Source organism: Triticum aestivum, chromosome 7B (genome assembly GCF_018294505.1).
Source record: "Triticum aestivum cultivar Chinese Spring chromosome 7B, IWGSC CS RefSeq v2.1, whole genome shotgun sequence".
NCBI classification, from domain to species: Eukaryota; Viridiplantae; Streptophyta; class Magnoliopsida; order Poales; family Poaceae; genus Triticum; species Triticum aestivum.
In genome coordinates this window covers 4,330,421-4,352,606 of record NC_057813.1, presented here as the reverse complement: position 1 = coordinate 4,352,606, position 22,186 = coordinate 4,330,421, and the positions used below count along the sequence as shown (strand labels likewise).

Sequence of the window (22,186 nt, the reverse complement as noted above, 5' to 3'; positions counted from 1 at the left end):
ACCGATTTGCTTAGGGTTTATGGCAGTGGCTATGACATCTGAACTCGGTGGCGCCGGATAGAAAGAGTCGGTGGGGCCGAGTTTGACTTTTGGTTTAGGTCATATGTGGATGTGAGAAAGTAGTTGAGGGTTTTGGAGCATATCACTAAGCACTTTGAGCAAGAACCTCATTAAGGAACACCTCATCCCTCCTTGATAGTATTGGCGTTTCCTATAGACTCAATGTGATCTTGGGTCACTAAAATATAAAATGTAGAGTCTTGATCTTTGAGCTTGAGCCATTCCTTTCATCCTTAGCATTTGTGAGGGGTCCACTTTTCTCATCCATGCCATGCCATTCATTGAGCTTTTCCTGAAATATTTACCTTGAAATAGTGTTATCTCAATGAGTTATATGTTGTTAGGAATTATCAAAACCACCTAGGGATAGTTGCACTTTCACTTTTCGTTCGTCTGACCCACCTATCGGGTCACCAGTGAGTCGGCAAGCTCAGTCGGGTCACCAGTGAGTCGCCAAGTTCGGCCGGGTCATACTGTGGGGTATATCCCCAACATAATACCCCTGCTACTTCCTGACGGGGACATACCTGCGGTCCCCCTCAGTGGCGGAGCCCCCTGACAGCATCAAGATGAACGGAGCCGCGCGGTGCTGCCCCAAGGAGGAGCCGACCTCGTGGTCATGCTTCATGAGGGTCCAAATCCACAACATTGCGTCGGTGATGGGCAGTGGCCTAGGGTGTCCTTCGGCGGTGGGGGGCATAGTAGGGGAGAGGAGTGGGCGTGGATGCCCCACTCAACCCCCTCCCCTCCCCCTGCCGCGCTTGTGTGGACACGAAACCGATGAAAAATGGGAATGTGTCGCCTCGTTGGGCCATGTTTTTGTCCACGTGGATAGAAGCGGGCGCGAGCGGACGAAAGTGTGTATCGACGTTGGAGTTTCCCTAAGCGGCCGAGTGATATGTCTCAAAGGTATCTATAAATTTTTATGTTTCATGCTATTATAATATCACTTTTTATCCAACTGCATCTAATCCTGAAATGGGTATAATAATAAATTGCTATCAAAAGTATTCAAAAGTGATATTATGATAGCATGAAACACTCAAAAAGTATTCAACTACATATCATGGGTGTAATGCCTATATGAGATTATACCATGAATGATCATAATCATAAATATAATTATTATAATTTAATCAATGCTCAGCTATAATTTTTTCGCCACACCTGACTTGAATGCTTGGAGAGATGTCACAATTGAACCTATGGCCCCAGGAGTCCATCTTCTTACACTGAAAAATTTACCAAAAAAAATATTTCCTTTGTTACTATTTTGTCGGTTTTATCTATCTATAAATGCCTACCATACCTTGTAATTTAATCTTGTACCTAGCAAGACAAGAAGCTTCACAATCTTCTTGACGTGTTGGGAACAAGTTTGTCTTGTGTTTTGTCAGCAAGTACCAGTGACTTTATTTCCTAGAAGAACTCCTTCTAGTTCGATAAAAATTGATTCTCTACCGAGTGAAATACTTATTGCTAGGTTACTTCATTCTTATACTTCGGCTTACCCAACCACTCTTACGAGAAAGCAAGCAACGAGCCACCAGCCAGTCCTTTTGGTGCATAGATCGCTGAATAGCGACATAACAACGTGTACCCCCTTGCTCCCCGGTTTCCCGCTATGTTCACATGGACCGGCCCAACAAGTTCCTCTTATGTTTCAACCTATCAAAACAGAATCTTTTGTGTTTTTTTCCTTTCATTTTTTCTTCTTTCATATAGGTTCGTTCCTTTCGATTTCCCCTTTCCATTTTTATTTTCTCAACTGACTTCCATTTCTCCTTTTTTCATGTTTTCTTTTATTTTATCTTTCACATTCATTTTTTTTATTTTTTCTCTTTTCTATTTCTGTTTTCAATTAGCGAACAACTTTAAAATTCATGAACATTTTTTGAAATCATTAATATTTCCTATATTCATAAACATTTTTATGAAATTGTGAACCTTCTTTTAAATCCATGAACATATTTTGAAAATTATAAAATTATTTTTTAGAAACTCGTGAACAATGTGTTGACTCGAGGAATAATTTTTGAAATTTGGGAACAATTTTCTAAATTGGGAAAATAGGCGCGGACGTTTCTCAAATTCATGATTTTTATAATATGCAAACATGTTATGAATCGACGAACTTTTGTTGAAATTCTTGAACATTTTTTTATTTTCTGGAACGTGTTTTGAATTTTGTGAAGATTTATTGAATTTGCAAATAGTGTTTCAAAACTAAGAACATTTTTAGATTTCCCAATCATTTTTTAAATCACAAAAAACGAAAAACATGGAAACACAATTCAAAATCACAATCATTTTTATGGCGCCTTCTACGCATGTTATAAGCGTTTAGCTACTCATTACGCGGGAGTTCCTATTTAGCGCGTTGCGCGCTGTCCAACGAGTCGGCCCACTTGGGGCCTGACGCCCCATGTTTCAGTTTTTATTTTTACTTTTTTATGCTTCTTTGTAATATTTCAGGATTAGAAAAATGTTCCAAAATTTCTAAAAAATAAGTGTTGACAAACAATGTGAAAGCAATGGAAAAATCATTTTTTAAAAGAGTTCACATATTTAAAATTGGTAACAAGTTTTAAAAAATAATAGAAAATTTGAAGAATGTTCAGGTATTCAAAAAGGGTTCGAGGTTTCGTAAAAAATGTTCAGAAATATAATATTTGTGGATTCAAAAAAACATCAATTTTAAACAAATATTTAAAAATTCGGAAAATTTCCATGACTTTTTTTGAAAATGTTTCGCAATAGTCAAAAAAATGTTCACGAATGTATATAAACTCTTCCAGTTTTTTTAAAAATCATAAATTCAAAAACATTCCCCGATATGAAAAGACATGATTTTCCGAAGAAGATCATACTTTCAGGAAATGTCCGTGAATTTTTAAAACAATATTCACGAATTTGAAACATGTCCACGATTTAAGAAATGTTCATGAGTCCGAAAAAGATTCATTATCTCCATAACGATTCACAAATTCACTTATTTTTTAATAAATAACAAAATGAAAATGAAAAGGTGAAGAAGACGGAAACATAATAAAGAAATATGGAAAACAAATAACAAGAAATGTCGAAAAATAGGAAGAAAAAATGGAAAAGGAGTGTAAAAAGAAATCTCTACTACCTAAAAGAAACGGAGTGTTCCGTTTCCCCTCTTACGTTTCCCCTTCGTCCAACCATCTCGTACGAGCCCCCTCTCCCCTTCAGCGATTTTCTTTTCTCCCTCCATCGGTTTTCTCCCTGCCGGTTTTATCCTCATCTGGCCGGACAAACCGACTGTATCTTTGGTAAACATATAATGCACGTAAGGTAACCAAAGGCAATCAATCCAAAAGCAATCAATTCATGCATGGCAATCAATTCATTCATGACGGTGATCAATATCCTTCAATTATCAAGACCATGTCACGCCCAAGTTTCCTCCAAATTAATCAATCTATGGCACGTTGTTTTCCATCACGCTGCAGCCGCCGCGGGCGCCGCCTTCGCATCTACCCTTTCGAAGGGCACCGCCTCCATGGTCGCCCCGTTGCCTCGACCTCCCGCACGCCTAGCACCGCCGCAAGTCATCGGCTTTCCTTCTGTTTTGGGTTTTTCCTCGCCGGATTTTCCATTAAAACCAGCCCATGCGTTCCACTTCTCAACCCTAGCGTCGCCGTCCCGATGCTGCAGTACAACGCCGGTAGCCAACTCTTCACGATGCGAGGCCCTCCCGTCACGCCGCCGCCGCCAGCCCACCTCCTCGTGATCTAGCCAATACCTTCCCCCGTGCGGCGTCCCACTCTTCGCGCAGCAGCCCCCATAGATGAGTCCCCGATCCCCTCGCATGAATGTTGTCCTGCTCCACGGCCTCCTGCAGCTGGTCCTGCCGTGTGTTGCGGACATGCAGCAGTCTCCCCGAGGTCCTGCCCCGTTTCGTGTCGCCTCGCCGAGATCCTACCAGTCTCGCATCCCCGACGGCCTTCCTTCACGGTTGCAGTTTGAACAGGTTGCCTTTTTCTTCTTAGTTCGGAAAATATTTTCTTGTACGTAGTGTGTGTTTGCATGTTCCAAATAAGCATATAACTAAATTAATGAGATATTTCTATTACAGACATTTGTAGAAGAAATTCGGCACCTTGTCAGTCCAACACTAGGATTGGCACTTTCCTTAAGAAATATCCCCAAACTTCACCAGTTTAAAAGGGATCGTTGTTGTACAATGACCCGAAATATGGCTGGCTGATTTGGTTGCAGAAGGTTTTCTCATCAGAGAAAAAACGAGGTTGCTGTAGTTCAGCGGCTGAAGAACTTGGTGTCCATGATTGGAATTCTGAATATGCATGCATTATGGCCATGTAATGTATGTGTGTGATTAACAAGTTAATCCCTGCACAGGTCAAAAGAGACGGTGACCAGCAACGGTGTGAGGCGACGGCGGAAGTGTGTCAGTGATTGTGGCCATGCTGGGTCCAAGATGAGGGTGAGGTGCCGCAAGCGGCTAACTTGCCAAGGTATATATCTCTTTAGTTGTGTAAAGGTTTCTACTTTATATATCCATTTTAGCTGCACAAATGGTATTGTCCATCAGTGTCCATTGTATGCTTGAGGAGAATGTTGGAATGACATAACACGGCAAAGTGAGAAACATAGAAAGCAAGCTGAAAGCTTGAAAACTTCAAAGATTTTGTGACACTAAAAAATTATTTATACACATTAATTTTAGCTTGAAATTTGAAAGAGTAATATTTTTATTTAATATGTAGTGCAGTTGTCGTAGGCGCCACTGCAGATCGCTGCCATTACCACCACCAGGCAAGGCTAGCGAGGAGTAGCGACGTGTCGTCGGTTCCTTGAAGTGAGACGAGTTTCACTGTCCGATTAATTGTTAGACAAACTTTGCTAGACATAGCTATGAGAGGGCTTGGGGATGGATCAAGGTCTGAACGACATGTCTATCAGCTGTGAGATTTTTGTGAACATTCAAGGTCATCAAGTCTTGGGGATCGGCCATCTACGAGAGGATTTGGTGATGGATCAAGGCCTGAACGTGATGCTAGATGTAGGCATGTAGCTATGAGAGGACTTGGGGATGGATCAATGTCTGAATGTAACGCATACATGTCTATCTATATGGGGTGGATCAAGGTCTGAACGCCTTGGCAATCTTGTTCAGCAGCCTATGCCTCCTGACTTTTTCTCAATGGCGCTGCTCGAGATTTGGATCGGTGACGTTGCCATTGGAGCAATGGACGAAGTGGTTCCAAGAGGTTGACACGCTGGTGGAGGACATTTTGGAGGGAGTCACTGAATGGGGATCTGTCCATCGCTGCCGCTGCAGCTGCAGTGCTGCCACGCAGAGATCAGGGGGAAGGTGGGCATCGTCGAGACTCGAGACCCACTTGAGCCTCATGCAGGAGGACCTCTCCCAGCTCCAAATAAGAACACATCTACATACTTTCATAAACAATATGTCGAAGAAGTTCTCTGCTCGTTAGCTCAAAGTGAAGGAGGTGGTTGCATTGTTCGCTATGAAGCATAATCACTCCTCCAACATGACAACTAATTGATTTACACTATCTCCTCTTTGTAGTTTCTTCATGCCAAGTTCCTTGTGAAAAGGGAGGATATGAATGGAGGGTAGATCAAGTAGAAGCATACAACAGTCAATTATCATGTTCTCTTTCAGTAGGATTGCTTTTCAGGTAATATGTGAGACTAAGATCTTTTTATGTTGATTTTTTTACTTTTGAAGATTTCATAAAAACTTGCATCCGAGTTTTGCATTAAGGTGCTAAGGAAGATCGTCTACTCCATCCATCAGAAAATACTTGTCAGATAGATAAAAATGAATGTATCTAAAACTAAAATACATCTAGATACATCCATTTATCCTACAAGTATTGGACCAGGAGAAGAACACATCCACATGACAGTGTTGCCTACGTGGACAATGTATGTTATAGCATATCAATATTCAGTCTACGACAATAGCATTGTAAGCAAGCAGCATATCAGTATTCAGTCTATGTGGCATCTTAGATGTTTGTCGACGGCGACTCTTGATGATATGCATAGCAAGCGCGCAAGCATTTTGTTGGGATCAAATCTTGCATTGGCTAAGCATGCAAGCATTTTGTTCCGGATTAAATCTTGCATTGGGTGAACCTTCACACTTCGACGGGTTTAAGTGCATGAAAGAGCAGAGATTGTGAATGAAGGAAGATATATTAGACACCATGAATGTGACTAGCATATGTATGCCCCAGTGCAACGCACGGCAATTAACTAGTAATAAAAAAAAACCGGTCGTTGGGCCAGTCCAAACGTACACGGCTGGAAGCAGTGGGGTGCGCGCGCAGTTGCTAACCAACGACTTGCGCGCCAAATAGGATCCCGAAGCCACCCACGACGCCATGACTAGAGAAAGCAGGGGGATGGGAGAGAAGGGAATACAACGGTTTAGGCGTCGTTTGCGGCCGAAGCACCCGAAGGCAACTGTATAGGACGGCCATGTAGCAACAGCGCCTGGTTCGTCGCTTTTCTTTTTTCTTCCGCTTGCTATAGTAAAAAACAGGCAAATAAGGTTCACAAAAAACTAGCTGCTGATTTCTGAACCGTTGACTTTGACTCTGAGCATTGACAGCGATTACCATTGACTATTAAAATTATCTCGAACTTGAAAAAACAATTAATTTAACAAATTATCTCGAACTTTGCTTGTGTTCATAGGGGTGAGTGTATGCGCGTATGTGTCTCTATTGTGTTAAAAAAGTGGTTCTGCCTTTAAGCTCATGGTATGTATTTTGTAAGATTGTAGTGGATACAAGACTCGTAATGAGTTTAAGGACAACTATACTATCAATATGAACACAAGCACATTAATTAGGGTAGAGCACTATATCAAGATTTTATTCTGATATATATATAAATATCTATAATTTTCCATGGTTATCTCTTACGAAATGTTGAAGGATTTGTACAAAATATGGATGAATTGGGATAATAATTGCTAAACAACAGTGGAGGCATGCATTTCACAGTTCATGCTTACTAGTAAGAAAAAATATGCAATATTCCTGTATAGCCACCGATGAGATCTATTTTTCATTCACTTCTTTTGATTTTCCCCATATGAAAATATAGAGCCCAACAATCGCCATTGCCGTTCCAACTAGGCTGTACAAATTAGAAGAAAAAAGAATAGTTTAATTTGACTTGTGCTCAACAGTAACAATTATAGAGAAGTACCCCTTTTACTAGAATTAGAACTACAACATTGGGAGAAGAAACAAAAGGGACATACCTTCCCACAGTAATTTCGTCGCCTATGAAGATTGAGTCCAACAAAATCGTAAACACCACAGATAATGGGTTGAACATCGGAGGATATGTTGGGCCTCGCTTGGACACGACCCACAAGGTCATGCAATATCTCCCCGCCGTTGCAAGTACCCCCTACACCAAATGACTCCATGTTTGATTTCCTAGTAAATAATTTTGCAAACAACTTTTGAATTAAGAATTACTTTTTATCCTTTAAGTTGGAAGGTATTCCCTTTTGTTTCATCTTCCAATGTTGTATTTCTGATTCCAGTGGAAAGATACTTCGATATATAAAGTATACCCTAAGTTACTAGTCTTTTTTTATGGATGTTTGCCAGATCTACTGACTCACCGAGTACAAGATGGTCACAAGGTTCAGATCCCAACCTAGCTTCCATGTGTTCTTGTCTCTACTCAATATTATTCCAACTAGTGTTGTCTGAAATCCTCCAGCCAAGCATGTCGCCATAGTTGACCAATATTTGTATGGATACACCTTGAGAACTTTTGACTGCAACATGTTATAATTATTTTATATTCTGATTTCTCCTCAATAATACGGGGAAAATATGATCATTCTAACTATTGCTCTATAGCACGACCCAATCCCCGCTCCACGTTCTCACAATTCATGACATGCAAAGAAAAATTGATAGGTACACATGAAAGAAGATGGAATTGCTAGGTGCACACAGAGAAAAACAAGCATGGTTTGCACATCAAGGAATTAAAGGCTTATTTCAGTAACAGTAAATGGTTTGAAGCTCAAAGGACTACAAAGTTTAAAAATCCGTTCTAAAAACCTCGTTACTAGAACTTCAAAACTAGATATCATGTGGGTAAGTTTTGCCAAACTTTTTTCAAAGTCTAATGTTATCACATGGCGATGCACTTGTTACCATCCTATTTTGTAACACTTTACAATGTCCTCTAGTAAATAAATTTATGACATGGTGGTAAGAGTTACCAAACAGTCGATATGTACTCATCTTTCCTTTCACTGCAGTAATTATTATGAAGCAGTTTGGCAATTACATCACCACCATGTCATACATGGCTAATACTAACCACCTTGATTATTGGTAAATTTTCACCGAGCGCCATAGTAAATACATCCTTATCTTTATTCTTATAAAAAGCAGAGTTGGTGATGATGGTGTGCCTGCCATCCTGCAATATAGGTCGTCCAATCTATATCTAACAGATAGAAAGGAAACTATGATAATTTACCCGCACTCCTCTCCACATTTGCAGATAAGGTCTTCCCTCGTTCATCATTTTCTCCCACAAGATAAACTAGTCATACATATGCATCTTGATGTTCTGTGCAATGCACGGACATCTTGCTAGTCTTGTTAATTACGCCAGTATTGTGCTCGTAAGATTTTCAAAGCATATTGTGAGCAGATCATCGTACCACATAGTAAGTCAGACTCCTACTAACCAGTGCGGTTACTACATCAACATCATTGTAGTAGTTTTCATATTTATCTCTTCTGATGCACCAACACATATGTGCTTACCTTTTGTAGCTAAGCTTACTTCATCTAATTACTTAGCAAATAAACTCCTTCCTGCATTGGTTGGCAGACATTCTGCATAAGTACGCGTACTTGACATCGTTTCTTCCTGGGATCACCAAAGTGGCATCTCTCCTTCTTAAGGCTAGCCATAGTGGGAGTAACATAACACAACCCAAGAAAAAGTTCCTTATGTGCTAAGTAGTTAATGAGGAGAGAGATGTTTGTGGTAACATAATATGTCATCGTAACATGGCGCTTTCCAAGAAAAAAAATGAGTCTACAAGCTAATAAATGAAGCCATGTACGACACTACTAATATGATACTCTGCAATATGAAGGTAGTAACTTAAGCTAGTCTCATATGCATGACACTAGTATAAGTTACCCCTCCCCCACCCCCCACCCCCCCCCCCACACACACTATGACCAGCCTAACTGTTTTGCCACATCAAGTATGTCTATACATCACGATAATTCATCCTAGAGCCCGGGCTCAGCTGCTCTCGGTCAGCAAAAAATTCAAAAAAAATACTAGAAAAATTCGAATATTCCATTTTTTTGTGTGGTAGATAATTAGATGCATGAGGTCCGCTGCAAAAATCAACTCGTTTGGACATTTGAGTAGGTCTAGGCAAAAAAGACAAATTGGGTCAAAACAGTTCATCAACAGTAAACTTTTTTAGAGACCCCGGTTTTATCTTTTTTGCACAGACTTGCTCACATGTCCAAACGAGTTGATTTTTGCAGCGAACCTCACGCATCTAATTATCTATCACACACAAAAAATGGATTTTTTTTGAATTTTTTTGTATTTGTTTTGATTTTTTCCGTGAGCAGGGGTGCTGCTGAGCCCGGGTGCAGATTCGCCGCACTCTATACATCACCACTATTGAGACACTAGGAAGGGCCTAAATAGCCATGTAAATACATCACCGGTATTGAGGTAACTTCAAGGGTCAGTCACTAGTGGTGTCTGCTATATAGCATATATGTAACTTAATGCTTACGCATGTACACAAGTGACAAATACTTGATGGTTGACCCACGTAGAACTAAAATTATATGTGACAACTTTGATATTGAGATATACTCCATTTGTCCCAAAATAAGTGTCTCAACTTTCTACTACCTCTAATATAAATTTGTACTAAGCTGAAGACATTTATTTTGAGACAGAGGGAGTAGTTTCAAAGCTCTTGTCGAGACATTGACGACATATATAATGGACTACTTAATAAAAAATGAGGGATGTGAGCAACATGTCACTGTAGGGTCGATCACCTGAGTCAGGTACCAGCAAGAAAACGTGAAGCTGCTGCCTGCCAAGAATATTGTTCCTCTTAGTTGATTTCCCGCAACCTTAGTCGTCAATTCTCTGTGGTGGTGCTCTAGGATGGGATCCCAAAGATGCAATATCTTGCCCTTGTAAAGACTAATGAGCATAGTGCCTCCAATAGAGAGCATAATGCCTACGATCTTCAGTGATCCAACTATGCTCCGGATTTGCAACGTCTCCATTCTAATGTATTTAGGCATACCACATATGTTTGTCAGAAATAAGAGAGAACCATATGTATTATTTTTTAAGATGTAGAATATTGTTATTAATTACTAGTTAGAACACTCCAGTCCATTTTGGTTTTAAACTCACATTCTTTTATCAGATACAATAGTTGATTTTGGGCACGGTAAATTAAATCCAAAATTTATTGCAAATGCATGAATAACGTAAAGAAATTTCGTACCTGAAGATGAGCGAGAGGATGAAGGTTAACAACGGACTTATATTCATAAAGATGGCGGCATAAGATGGTGTTGTATCGCGGAGGCCATAGTAGTATAGGCTCATTGGCATTGTGTACCTACATATCATCACTTGAATTACTTCATCGGACCTAATGTATACACAATTGGACCTCTAATCAGCTACTCCACCCGTTCAAAAAGTTGAATACCTAGGTTTGTTCTAAGTCAAATTCTAAATTTTGACGAAGTCTATACAAAAATATGCTAAGATATACTATAACAAATATACATTGTATGAAAAATATATATAACAAAGAATCCAATGGAACTAATTTGATGTTTTTCATAGATTTGGTCAAACCTACACAAGTTTGATTCAGGACAAATGGATAACTTAAATTAATATGAAAATGGATGGACTATGCATTAGCTTATAAGGTAATGATATTTTCGACGTAGACCCCTAAAACAAACACACTATTTATCTGAGTGAATTGCAGAAAACCACCACATTACAGCGTAGATTTGTAGAAAACACTCTTCTACAAAATTGTTGCAGAAAACACTGATTTCGGACTTAATCTTTTGCAAAAAGCATTGATCTATATGTTTGGGCGTTTTAACCTCGTTTATGACGAGTGAGGCCAGCTTTGATGACATGCGTAACTGTTGGTCCCAGACGGCGCTACACACGGTGTGATATGAATTTACCAAATAGTCCCTGGTATTACAGAGACACCCTTCTATCAGAAATAAAAAATGCAATCAGGCCCTTGCCATGCCAAGCTCGACCCGCCTTGATGTGTGTGGGGGGGGGGGGGGGGGGGGGGGGGGGGGGGGGGAGGCGTGGCAGAGACTGGGTCCGCCGGATCCTGGCGCAGGCCGTCCTTGGACGTGGGTTGCGGAGGCGGGGAACAGCGGATCCTGGCGCCAGCCGGCCTTGGACGTGGGTTGTGGAGGCGGGGAACATCCTGCCGGATCTGGCATATGGTGGCACTGGACGTGGGTGGCAGCGATAGGAGGTAGTCTGGTCGGCGCGCTAGAGGCAGAGTGGTGGTCGGGGCAGCTGCTCCAGCTAGGCCACCCGGACCGCGCGCTACTCCGCGGCGAGCAGGTCAACCTGGAGCGGCAGGAGGCGATGACGGTGCTCGTCTACGCGGCCGCCCGGCGCGGCGACTTGCCGGAGCAGACGTAAGCGCCCTGCTCGCCGCCAAGTTCGGCAGGGGCTTCGCGTCCACCGCCGCCGAGCGGGTTGCGCGCCGCGCCTCGGGCTCAACCTCTGGCGCCCTTGCTCGACGTTCGCTCCAGGAAGAGCAGGCTCGCCTGCGCCTTGAGGATGCGCTTGCGCCGCGGCCGTGCTCTCTGCTCCTTGGGCAGCCCAAATTCATGGAAGGAGTTGATTGCTTTTTGCTTTTGGATTGAAGGGTGTCTCCGTAAAATTATGGGGACTGTTTTGTATATCTAGATAATCCCTCGTCTAACACCGTCTACTGCGAAACGTTACGCCATGTCATCAAATATGGGACCCATATGTCATAATCATGGTTAAAATGGCCTAAGCGATCGATCAGTGTTTTTTTTTGCAAAAGATTAGGCCGAGAATCAGTATTTTCTGCGATAATTTTATAGGAAAGTCTTTTTTGCAAACCTACACTGTAATGTGGTGATTTTCTGCAATTCACTCTATTTATCTGTGAACTGATTCGGATTGGTTTGCGCACATGGATACAAGAGTCGCCAATTCAATACTATAGCTCGAATGTTCGCTTTTATCTAATTAAAATTTAAAAAGTCCAACATGGCTTCTGTCATTGCTGCGCCGGCTTTCGCCATCCATAGTTGTCTTCCGCCATGCATGCCAAATTTGATGTTTTGACCCTTTTACGAAAGTTGAGCCGAATTTAACCAGAGTTCGAAAACAGATCAGGATCTGACCCTTTTATTACTGCCAAACCGATGGCGGCAGGATATACCGGCCTACTGCCGGGACCCATGGCGGTAGGCAACTTATCCACGTTAGTGCAGTGTAGCTCTACCGCCAAATAGGCTGGCGGCAACCTGTGCAACCCTGCCGCCAAGGTACCGATGGTAGGTGAGTACATGCACTGTATTTCATAGTTAGAAATTATTTGCGGTAGGGCAAGCATCCAAGGGCCTCGTCGGTAGGTTGTTATACCGTACCGTCATCGACTCTGGTGGTAGGAAAAAGTCATATCCCGAAAGAAATTAAACCAGGATCAGATCTGGCTAAATTTTCATAAAAGAGTCAAAACACCAAAATTAGCCCCAAGAAGCAGCTTTTGTCATGCACACACATGAGCTTCCGCCATGCGCAATAGAGTTGTCCGTCCAGCCGCATTTGTATGGTATCGTGGTGACCTTTTATTGGCCAGCCGGACGTGCCGCAAACATCCTCTAGGTTTGTAGTGAATTTGCCAGAATTCGGACATCTGGACGCATGTGCGGATATTTACGTGTCTACGTTGCAGAAATCCCCCTATAATTTTCTTAATAAACCCACAATCCATCTAAAAAATAACATTATTTCTTTGGCAGAATCAAATATTTTTAAAAATATCAATATCTTTTAAACCCTAACTACAATTTTGGTATGTTATATATAAAAATTTGATTAGAAAAAGATGTATAATCTACATACGAGGTTGTTTTACCGGTAAAAAAAATTGAAAGCTATTTAGGGTGCAATTTTTTTTGCGAGATAATTCTTGTATTACTCAAAAATCAAGTGTTACAATCACAACGAACAATATCAATGACTTCCTCTGGACCTGATCCAAGCCATACCTAGCGCATGATTCGTCTTTCATTCGTACCAGTGTACATCTAGATTAGGAATCAATCCTCAGTAAACAAGATTGGAGACGAAAGAAACCATCTGTAACCACGCATGCACGCCTTGGCAAAACCTCACAGGGAAAAGAAAAGTTATCTTATCTTATGCAAAGGGATAGACATTTTATGATTGACCACATTCAAACGCGTTATGATTCTGTGCGCACTGAGACTACCGTTGGCGAGGGTGGGAAGAAGGATAAACGGCAACACAGATAGAATGTATGTGGACCTATTGAAATCTTGAGTCGTGATTATTAGGTTATATATAGGCGTACAGGTGACGTACCCGATCAAGGCATTGAGGAAGATCCATCCAGTGGCGTGCCAATCCATCTCCCTCCACTTACCCCTACACAGAAACAGAATTCACAACTACTTAGCGGGGACGGAGACGATCTGGATTTTGAATCTAAAGATAATTAATCAAGCCCCCGCAATGAAAAGAAGGTAAGTAATCAAGAGGAGACACCTTTCATAGCCGAGCGCGAAGGGGACGACGAATGCGGCGCCGAGGAGGCCGCGGTAGGCGAGGAGCGCAAAGATGAACATGCCGCCGGCGATGGACACCTTGGACAGCACGATCATCCCCGCCATGAACAGCTGCACCAGCACCATCGATGCCGGCAGCCCCCACTCCCGTCCCGCCTTCGCCTCCGGAGCGCCCGCCCTGATGTCCATGGATCGCGCACGATCGATCTTCGCAGCTGGCCGGCTACCAGCTCCCTGGTGTATGGACTACTGGACAGGGCTAACCTACCTTGCACTCTTGCTAGAACGGAGGGGCACGTAGGTGGTGCAGGCAAGCACTTGACTGGAAGCTGAAACCTTGCTAACACAATACATAAATATACTCAAGTCCGGCATGATCAGAAGGAAACCTCCGTGTCTGGTTGTGATAAACGAGTTTCTGTTTGATTTTTCGTGCCAGCGTCAACCCTCGTGGTGATGAACCTGCCACGCAACCATCAAGGAGTACTATATTGTCATTGAAAGGTGCTATAAAGTAGTAGCGGAAAACGTGCTCCCGTGTATCACTATGTAGAGAATCTTTATTAAAAAAATGTATGTGGAGAATCAGGAAAGGATCAGGAGCTGTGATTTATTGTAATCATATTGTATTTGTGTGTGTGATGATGATCCTAACTAACTAACGTTTGGTTCAGAATATCGTATGATCACACTACACCTACCAATATGTATATCCAGGGGCGGCGTCAGGCCCCAGGAAGAAAGGGTCATGGCCTGGGGCGTGGCTGCTTACTCCTTTGTTGACTGTACCCACTGTACATTACTGTAGCTCTTTCTTTTGCGCGGAAAACTATTGTATTACGTACTCAAGTAGCCAAGCTACTCTCCAGATTACATGGTTCGACAACTATATCAGACCCTCAACCCACCATACAACGGTTCGGCCACTAGTTCTACTATAACTAGCCAAGAATGACAAATGAGATTATTATGTCGACGAACATGAAGTAACACTGGTAGAAAAAGAGGCTTCCGTCCAGCCCCATTAGTCGCGAAACTGTAGAAACCGCGACTAATGAAGTCTTTAGTCGCGGTTCGGCAGACGAACCGCGACCAAAGGCCTGGGCCCAGGGCGCTCGGTGGCCAGCTGGTGCACGTGAGGGGCTTTAGTCGCGGTTGGCCAGGCCAACCGCGACTAAAGGTGCGCAAAGGCCTTTAGTCGCGGTTGGCCAGGCCAACCGCGACTAAAGCTCCTCCCCTATATATACCAGTTCAGCACGCTCACTTAGCCATTTGGTGCCACTTCTCTTCACAAGCTTCACAAGGGGGTGTAGGTTTGCTTTTGGTTCCTCTTATGCACACAAGGTGTTTGATGAAATGCCCTAAGAGGGTGAAACAAACATGATATGAAGTGTTGGAGCCACACTTGAGGTTCCTCATTTATTTTTTCCTCCTCGATCGCGGTTAGCAACTTGAACCTTTCATGCATGTGTGTCATTGATAAAATATGCATGTGTGCAGTTCATTGTTTAATTTATATTGTTTGTAGCTAGTTAGTTTAACAAATGCATGATGGTTAATTATATATTTTATATTATAATAATGCAGATGAATCGGCAATGGATGTACGGTAACCGACTCTCCGGCGAGTTCACTACGGGTTTGAAAGATTTCCTCGTAGTGGCTAATGCGAACAAGCAGGGGGGTTTTGTTATCTGTCCATGTGTTATCTGTAAGAATCAGAAGGGTTACTCTTCCTCAAGAGATGTTCACATGCATCTGCTTCGGCACGGTTTCATGCCAAGCTATAATTGTTGGACCAAGCATGGAGAAAGAGGGGTTATAATGGAAGAAGATGAAGAAGGGGATGATTTCATCGATGAAAGCTATCTTGCTCATTTCGGTGATACTTTCATGGAGGATGCTGAAGGTGAAGGGGAAGGTGAAGAAGAGGCACGTGATGATCCCGTTGATGATCTTGGTCGGACCATTGCTGATGCACGGAGACGCTGCGAAACTGAAAAGGAGAGGGAGAATTTGGATCGCATGTTAGAGGATCACAGAAAGGCGCTGTACCCCGGATGCGATGATGGTCTGAAAAAGCTGGGCTGCACACTGGATTTGCTGAAATGGAAGGCAGAGGCAGGTGTAGCTGACTCGGCATTTGAAAACTTGCTGAAAATGTTGAAGAATATGTTTCCAAAGGATAACGAGTTGCCCGCCAGTACGTACGAAGCAAAGAAGGTTGTCTGCCCTCTAGGTTTAGAGGTTCTGAAGATACATGCATGCATCAACGACTGCATCCTCTACCGCGGTGAATACGAGAATTTGAATGAATGCCCGGTATGCACTGCATTGCGTTATAAGATCAGAGGCGATGACCCTGGTGACGATGTTGAGGGCCAGAAACCCAGGAAGAGGGTTCCCGCCAAGGTGATGTGGTATGCTCCTATAATACCACGGTTGAAACGTCTGTTCAGGAACAAAGAGCATGCCAAGTTGTTGCGATGGCATAAAGAGGACCGTAAGTCGGACGGGGAGTTGAGACACACCGCAGATGGAACGCAATGGAGAAAGATCGACAGATGGTTCAAAGATTTTGCAGCTGACGCAAGGAACATAAGATTTGCTCTAAGTACGGATGGCATGAATCCTTTTGGCGAGCAGAGCTCCAGCCATAGCACCTGGCCCGTGACTCTATGCATCTACAACCTTCCTCCTTGGTTGTGCATGAAGCGGAAGTTCATTATGATGCCAGTGCTCATCCAAGGTCCGAAGCAACCCGGCAACGACATCGATGTGTACCTAAGGCCATTAGTTGATGAACTTTTACAGCTGTGGGGTGGTGTCCGTGTGTGGGATGAGCACAAACAAGAGGAATTTGACCTACGAGCGTTGCTTTTCGTAACCATCAACGATTGGCCTGCTCTTAGTAACCTTTCGGGACTGTCAAATAAGGGATACAATGCATGCACGCACTGCTTACATGAGACTGAAAGTGTACATTTGCCAAATTGTAAGAAGAACGTGTACCTTGGGCATCGTCGATTTCTTCCGAAAATTCATCCAGTAAGAAAGAAAGGCAAGCATTACAACGGCAAGGCAGATCACCGGCCGAAGCCTGCGGAACACACTGGTGCTGAGGTATTTGATATGGTCAAGGATTTGAAAGTCATCTTTGGAAAGGGTCCTGGCGGACAATCAGTTCCGAAGGGAGCTGACGGGCACGCAGCCATGTGGAAGAAGAAATCTATATTCTGGGAGCTAGAATATTGGAAAGTCCTAGATGTCCGCTCTGCAATCGACGTGATGCACGTTACGAAGAATATTTGCGTGAACCTCCTAAGCTTCTTGGGCGTGTATGGGAAGACAAATGATACAAAGGAAGCACGGCAGGACCAGCAACGTTTGAAAGACCCTGATGACCGGCATCCGGAATGGTTTCAAGGTCGTGCCAGCTACGCTCTGACCAAAGAAGAGAAGGTCATCTTTTTTGAATGCCTGAGCAGTATGAAGGTCCCGTCTGGATTATCGTCCAATATAAAGGGAATAATAAACATGGCGGAGAAAAAGTTCCAAAACCTGAAGTCTCACGACTGCCACGTGATTATGACGCAATTGCTTCTGATTGCTTTGAGGGGGCTCCTGCCGGAAAATGTTCGAGTAGCCATTGTGAAGCTATGTGCATTCCTCAATGCAATCTCTCAGAAGGTAATCAATCCAGAAGTTCTACCACGGTTACAGAACGATGTGATCCAATGTCTTGTCAGTTTCGAGTTGGTGTTCCCGCCATCCTTCTTCAATATTATGACGCACCTCCTGGTTCACCTAGTCGAAGAGATTTTCATTCTCGGTCCTGTATTTCTACACAATATGTTCCCCTTCGAGAGGTTCATGGGAGTATTAAAGAAATATGTTCGTAACCGTGCTAGGCCAGAAGGAAGCATCGCCAAGGGCTATGGAAATGAGGAGGTAATTGAGTTTTGTGTTGACTTTGTTCCTGACCTTAAGCCGATTGGTCTTCCTCGATCGCGGCACGAGGGGAGACTAAGTGGAAAAGGCACGATCGGAAGGAAATCAACGATATGTATGGACGGCCATTCTCTGACTGAAGCACACCACACTGTACTGACCAATTCCAGCTTGGTGGCTCCGTACTTTGAGAAACACAAGAATATTTTACGCTCGGACAACCCGAGGAAGCCTGAATCCTGGATTAGGAAGGCCCACATGGAGACTTTCGGCAGTTGGTTGAGAAAACATTTAATGAATGACAATGATGTTGTAGATCAGCTGTACATGTTGGCCAAGACACCATCTTCGACTATAACGACTTTCCAAGGGTACGAGATAAATGGGAATACATTTTACACGATCGCCCAAGATAAAAAGAGCACCAACCAAAACAGTGGTGTCCGCTTTGATGCAGCAACCGAGAATGGGCAAAAGGTCACATATTATGGTTACATAGAGGAGATATGGGAACTTGACTATGGACCCTCCTTTAAGGTCCCTTTGTTCCGGTGCAAATGGTTCAAGCTAACAGGAGGTGGGGTAAAGGTGGACCAGCAATACGGAATGACAATGGTGGATTTCAACAATCTTGGTTACCTTGACGAACCATTCGTCCTAGCGAAAGATGTCGCTCAGGTTTTCTATGTGAAGGACATGAGTAGCAAACCGAGGAAACGGAAAGATAAGAAAATGATCAGTACATCATGCGATGATCCAAAGCGCCACATTGTTCTTTCAGGGAAAAGAAACATCGTGGGAGTGGAGGACAAGACAGACATGTCAGAAGATTATAATATGTTTGCTGAAATTCCGCCCTTCAAAGTGAACACCGACCCAAGCATTAAGTTAAATGATGAGGATGCTCCATGGATACGGCACAATCGTAAGCAAGCAGGGACACAAGGGAAGAAATGATGTGTAATAATTTATTGTACCAAACTTTGTTGAATGGATCATGTGAATTATATTACCCGTGAATGGATCATGTGAATTATATTACCCTTGACGAAACATTTTGAATTGAATTAGTTTTATTTTTCTGAATTTTTTGATATATTATTTGTATTTTTAACATTTTGAATTGAATTAGTTTTATTTTTCTGAATTTTTTGATATATTATTTGTATTTTTAGAATTTTGAATTGAATTAGTTTTATTTTTCTGAATTTTTTGATATATTATTTGTATTTTTAACATTTTGAATTGAATTAGTTTTTTTTTCTGATTTTTTTGATATATTATTTGTATTTTTAGAATTTTGAATTGAATTAGTTTTATTTTTCTGAATTTTTTGATATATTATTTGTATTTTTAACATTTTGAATTGCATTAGTTTTTTTTTCTGAATTTTTTGATATATTATTTGTATTTTTAACATATTGAATTGAATTAGTTCTATTTTTCTTAATTTTTTGATATGTTATTTGTATTTTTAACATATTGAATTGAATTAGTTTTATTTTTCTTAATTTCTTGATATATTATTTGTATTTTTAGAATTTTGAATTGAATTAGTTTTATTTTTCTGAATTTTTTGATATATTATTTGTATTTTTAAGATTTTGAAAAAGAAAAAGTATTTGGAAAATACCTTTAGTCGCGGTTGGCCTGCCCAACCGCGACTAAAGGTGGTTGCGCGCGGGAACGAAAAACCCGCCAAAAAAGTCCTTTAGTCGCGGGTCGCCTCCCCAACCGCGACTAAAGGTTACCCTTTAGTCGCGGGTCGCCTCCCCGACCGCGACTAAAGGTTCTCCTTTAGTCGCGGGTCGCCTCCCCAACCGCGACTAAAGGCCCTTTAGTCGCGGGTCGCCTCCCCAACCGCGACTAAAGGGGGGGGGGCTATAAATACAATCACAAAATCACAAACTTTGTGAACACAATCACAAACTTTGTGAAATTTATTGAAACTTTGTGAACACAATCACAATCAAATTGTGAAATTCCTGTTTTTTCCACAAAATCATCAACATTTTTTGAAAACCTTTTTTTTTGCAAAATCACAATGTTTTTGTATCCATGAACATTTTATGATTCATTTTTTTGAATTCACATACATTTTATGATTTCTCAAATATCTTTTTTCATTGCTATATTTTGATATACTGAATTGTTTTAAAGATGAAAAGGATAAAAACAGGAAAAGAAAAAATGAAATGAAATGAAAAAGAAAAGAAAAAAGAGTGTGGCCAGCACCCCCCGCCCTGCACATGGGCCATCCCGACCCCACATATATTCGTCTCCATCCGCATCCCTGGCCAAACCCTAGCCACTCTACTCCAAGCTCTGTTCGGACAATTTGTTTATACGGAGAGGGGCGGCGAGGGGGGCGGCGATGCGCGCGGTGTTTTTTTAGGGATCGAGAGGGGACGGCGAGGGTTATAAATGTGTTGTCCTCGCCTCCCCTCTCCGTGACGCCGTCGTCTGCCGCCCCGTCTCGCGCTCTACCGCGACACCCTCTCCCACCCCTTCCTCGCCCCCTCCTTTCGCCACCGCCCTTTCGCCACCGCCACCGCCACCGCCCCCCTTCTTCACTTAATTAATTTGTTTTTACTACATGTTTTCAGGACTGACATAATGGCGGACGATAGAGCTGACCCGATTATGGACAACTATGATCCGGACGGTGAAGCACATATGTTCGGCATCATAAACGGCGATATTCTATATGTGCCGACCGGAGAAGAAGAAGATGATATCTCTTCTTATCTGAACCTTGACGGTGAAGATGAAGGGCGCCGTCAGCAAGATGATGCCGAACAAACGTCGATAAACGACGATCTTCAAATGGAAGTAGCAACCACCTCCGGCGCCGAGGTATATATATACATTGAGCCTCTGGTGATACAAACTAACTGATTTGAATAAATATGTGTGTACTAACGCGCGCGACTCTTTCTTATTTTAGCCCTCGGCCGGATCGTCGAAACAATCGAGTACGTCGTCAAAGCGTGGCGCAACCAAGACGATGAAACAAGGAGAAACATGCACCATCGAGGTTGTCGACAGTGCAACCGGCAGGCCGCTGGAGCCCCGCAAGAACGCCACCAAGTTTGTCAGCCAATGCGGAGCCATTGTTAGAGACAACGTCTCGATCACCGTCCAGGAGTGGAATGAGCCAAAGAAGGCACGAATTGATGGTTTCACTTTTGTCGATAAGAGAACAAAAAAAGATTGCTTCAAGAAGCTTATGGAACATTTCGTTCTACCTCCGGAATACAACAAATTCGATGAGGAGGGTAACAAGATTGAGGAAAACAAGGAGAGGAGGAGGCTAGTCAAACAGTTCGCTCTTCATAAGATGGCCGACGCATTCCGGAAATTCAAGCAAAATCTAGCCCATGACTTTGTCAAGCAGAACAAGACTCCGGATTTCAAAGGACAATATGAGAAACTGAAACATGATTGGCCAGAATTTGTGAAGCAAAAGAAATCGGAGCAGTTCATTCAAATATCGAAAAAAATAAGGAAAATGCGGCTAAGAAGGAGTACAATCATGTTATGGGGCCAGGAGGGTATCGCATTTGGGTGCCTAGGTTGGAGAAGATGGAGAACGAGCTGAGGGCGCGAGGAATCCGTCCAGGTACGGAGGGATGGGACCCAAGGGCCAAAAGCTGGTGGTACGGGCATGGGGGAACGCTGAACCCGGAGACAGGGGAGTGTGTTTACCGGGGCAAATTAATTAAACCCACCCAAGCCCTTATTAACGCAATGAGGGATGCTCAACAGGGGAAGATCAAGTTCAACAGAGAGAATGACGCGCTGACAAAAGCCCTCGGGAATCCTGAACACGGAGGACGTGTACGAGGCATGGGGCACATTCCGTGGAAAATAGGGTTCCCCCAGAACGATGACCCGTACGGTTACAGAAGCCGTAAGAGAAAGATGGATCGGGAAGCAGATGTTGTGGCGCGGTTGGCATCGGAAATGGATGTGATGAAGAAAACCATGAGTGTACTAGTAGCCGAAAGAGATGCAGCTCGGGTGCAGCATGAAGATCATCCAGCGGATCTCGGAAGCCAGCAGCGGAGAAGCAGCGTGGCTTCCACGGAGGCCCCACCGGCTGGTGCAGATGCACCGACGATCGAAATTACTGCACCAGAGCCTCTGGTGGTCCAAATTACTGCACCGGAGCCTCTGGTGGTCGAAATTACTTCACCGGAGCCTCCTCGCTACCCCGTGGACGACATAAAGGAGATGAAAGA

At 42.9% G+C, this 22,186-nt stretch overlaps 1 protein-coding gene and 1 long non-coding RNA gene across 3 annotated transcripts; one reads left to right on the top strand and one right to left on the bottom strand.

Annotated features, from left to right (window-relative positions):
- Positions 1 to 3,636: 3,636 nt before the first annotated feature.
- On the top strand, positions 3,637 to 4,797 carry LOC123162757 (uncharacterized). The gene is made up of 2 exons (XR_006481455.1): positions 3,637 to 4,060; positions 4,450 to 4,797. It is a non-coding gene; the product is annotated as an uncharacterized lncRNA (long non-coding RNA).
- A 2,157-nt stretch (positions 4,798 to 6,954) lies between these two features.
- Positions 6,955 to 14,441, bottom strand: LOC123162754 (WAT1-related protein At5g64700). 2 transcript variants are annotated; one of them, XM_044580518.1, is made up of 7 exons: positions 13,972 to 14,434; positions 13,789 to 13,851; positions 10,646 to 10,762; positions 10,182 to 10,419; positions 7,730 to 7,888; positions 7,358 to 7,509; positions 6,955 to 7,230 (listed from the first exon to the last, which is right to left on the bottom strand). In XM_044580518.1, exons 1-7 carry the CDS (start codon positions 14,178 to 14,180, stop codon positions 7,152 to 7,154), a joined length of 1,017 nt encoding a protein of 338 aa, XP_044436453.1. In that variant the 5' UTR covers positions 14,181 to 14,434; the 3' UTR covers positions 6,955 to 7,151. The 2 variants fall into 2 exon arrangements, with proteins under 2 accessions (XP_044436453.1, XP_044436454.1); XM_044580519.1 differs by lacking the exon at positions 7,730 to 7,888 and having other exon boundaries at positions 13,972 to 14,441.
- Positions 14,442 to 22,186: the final 7,745 nt, after the last annotated feature.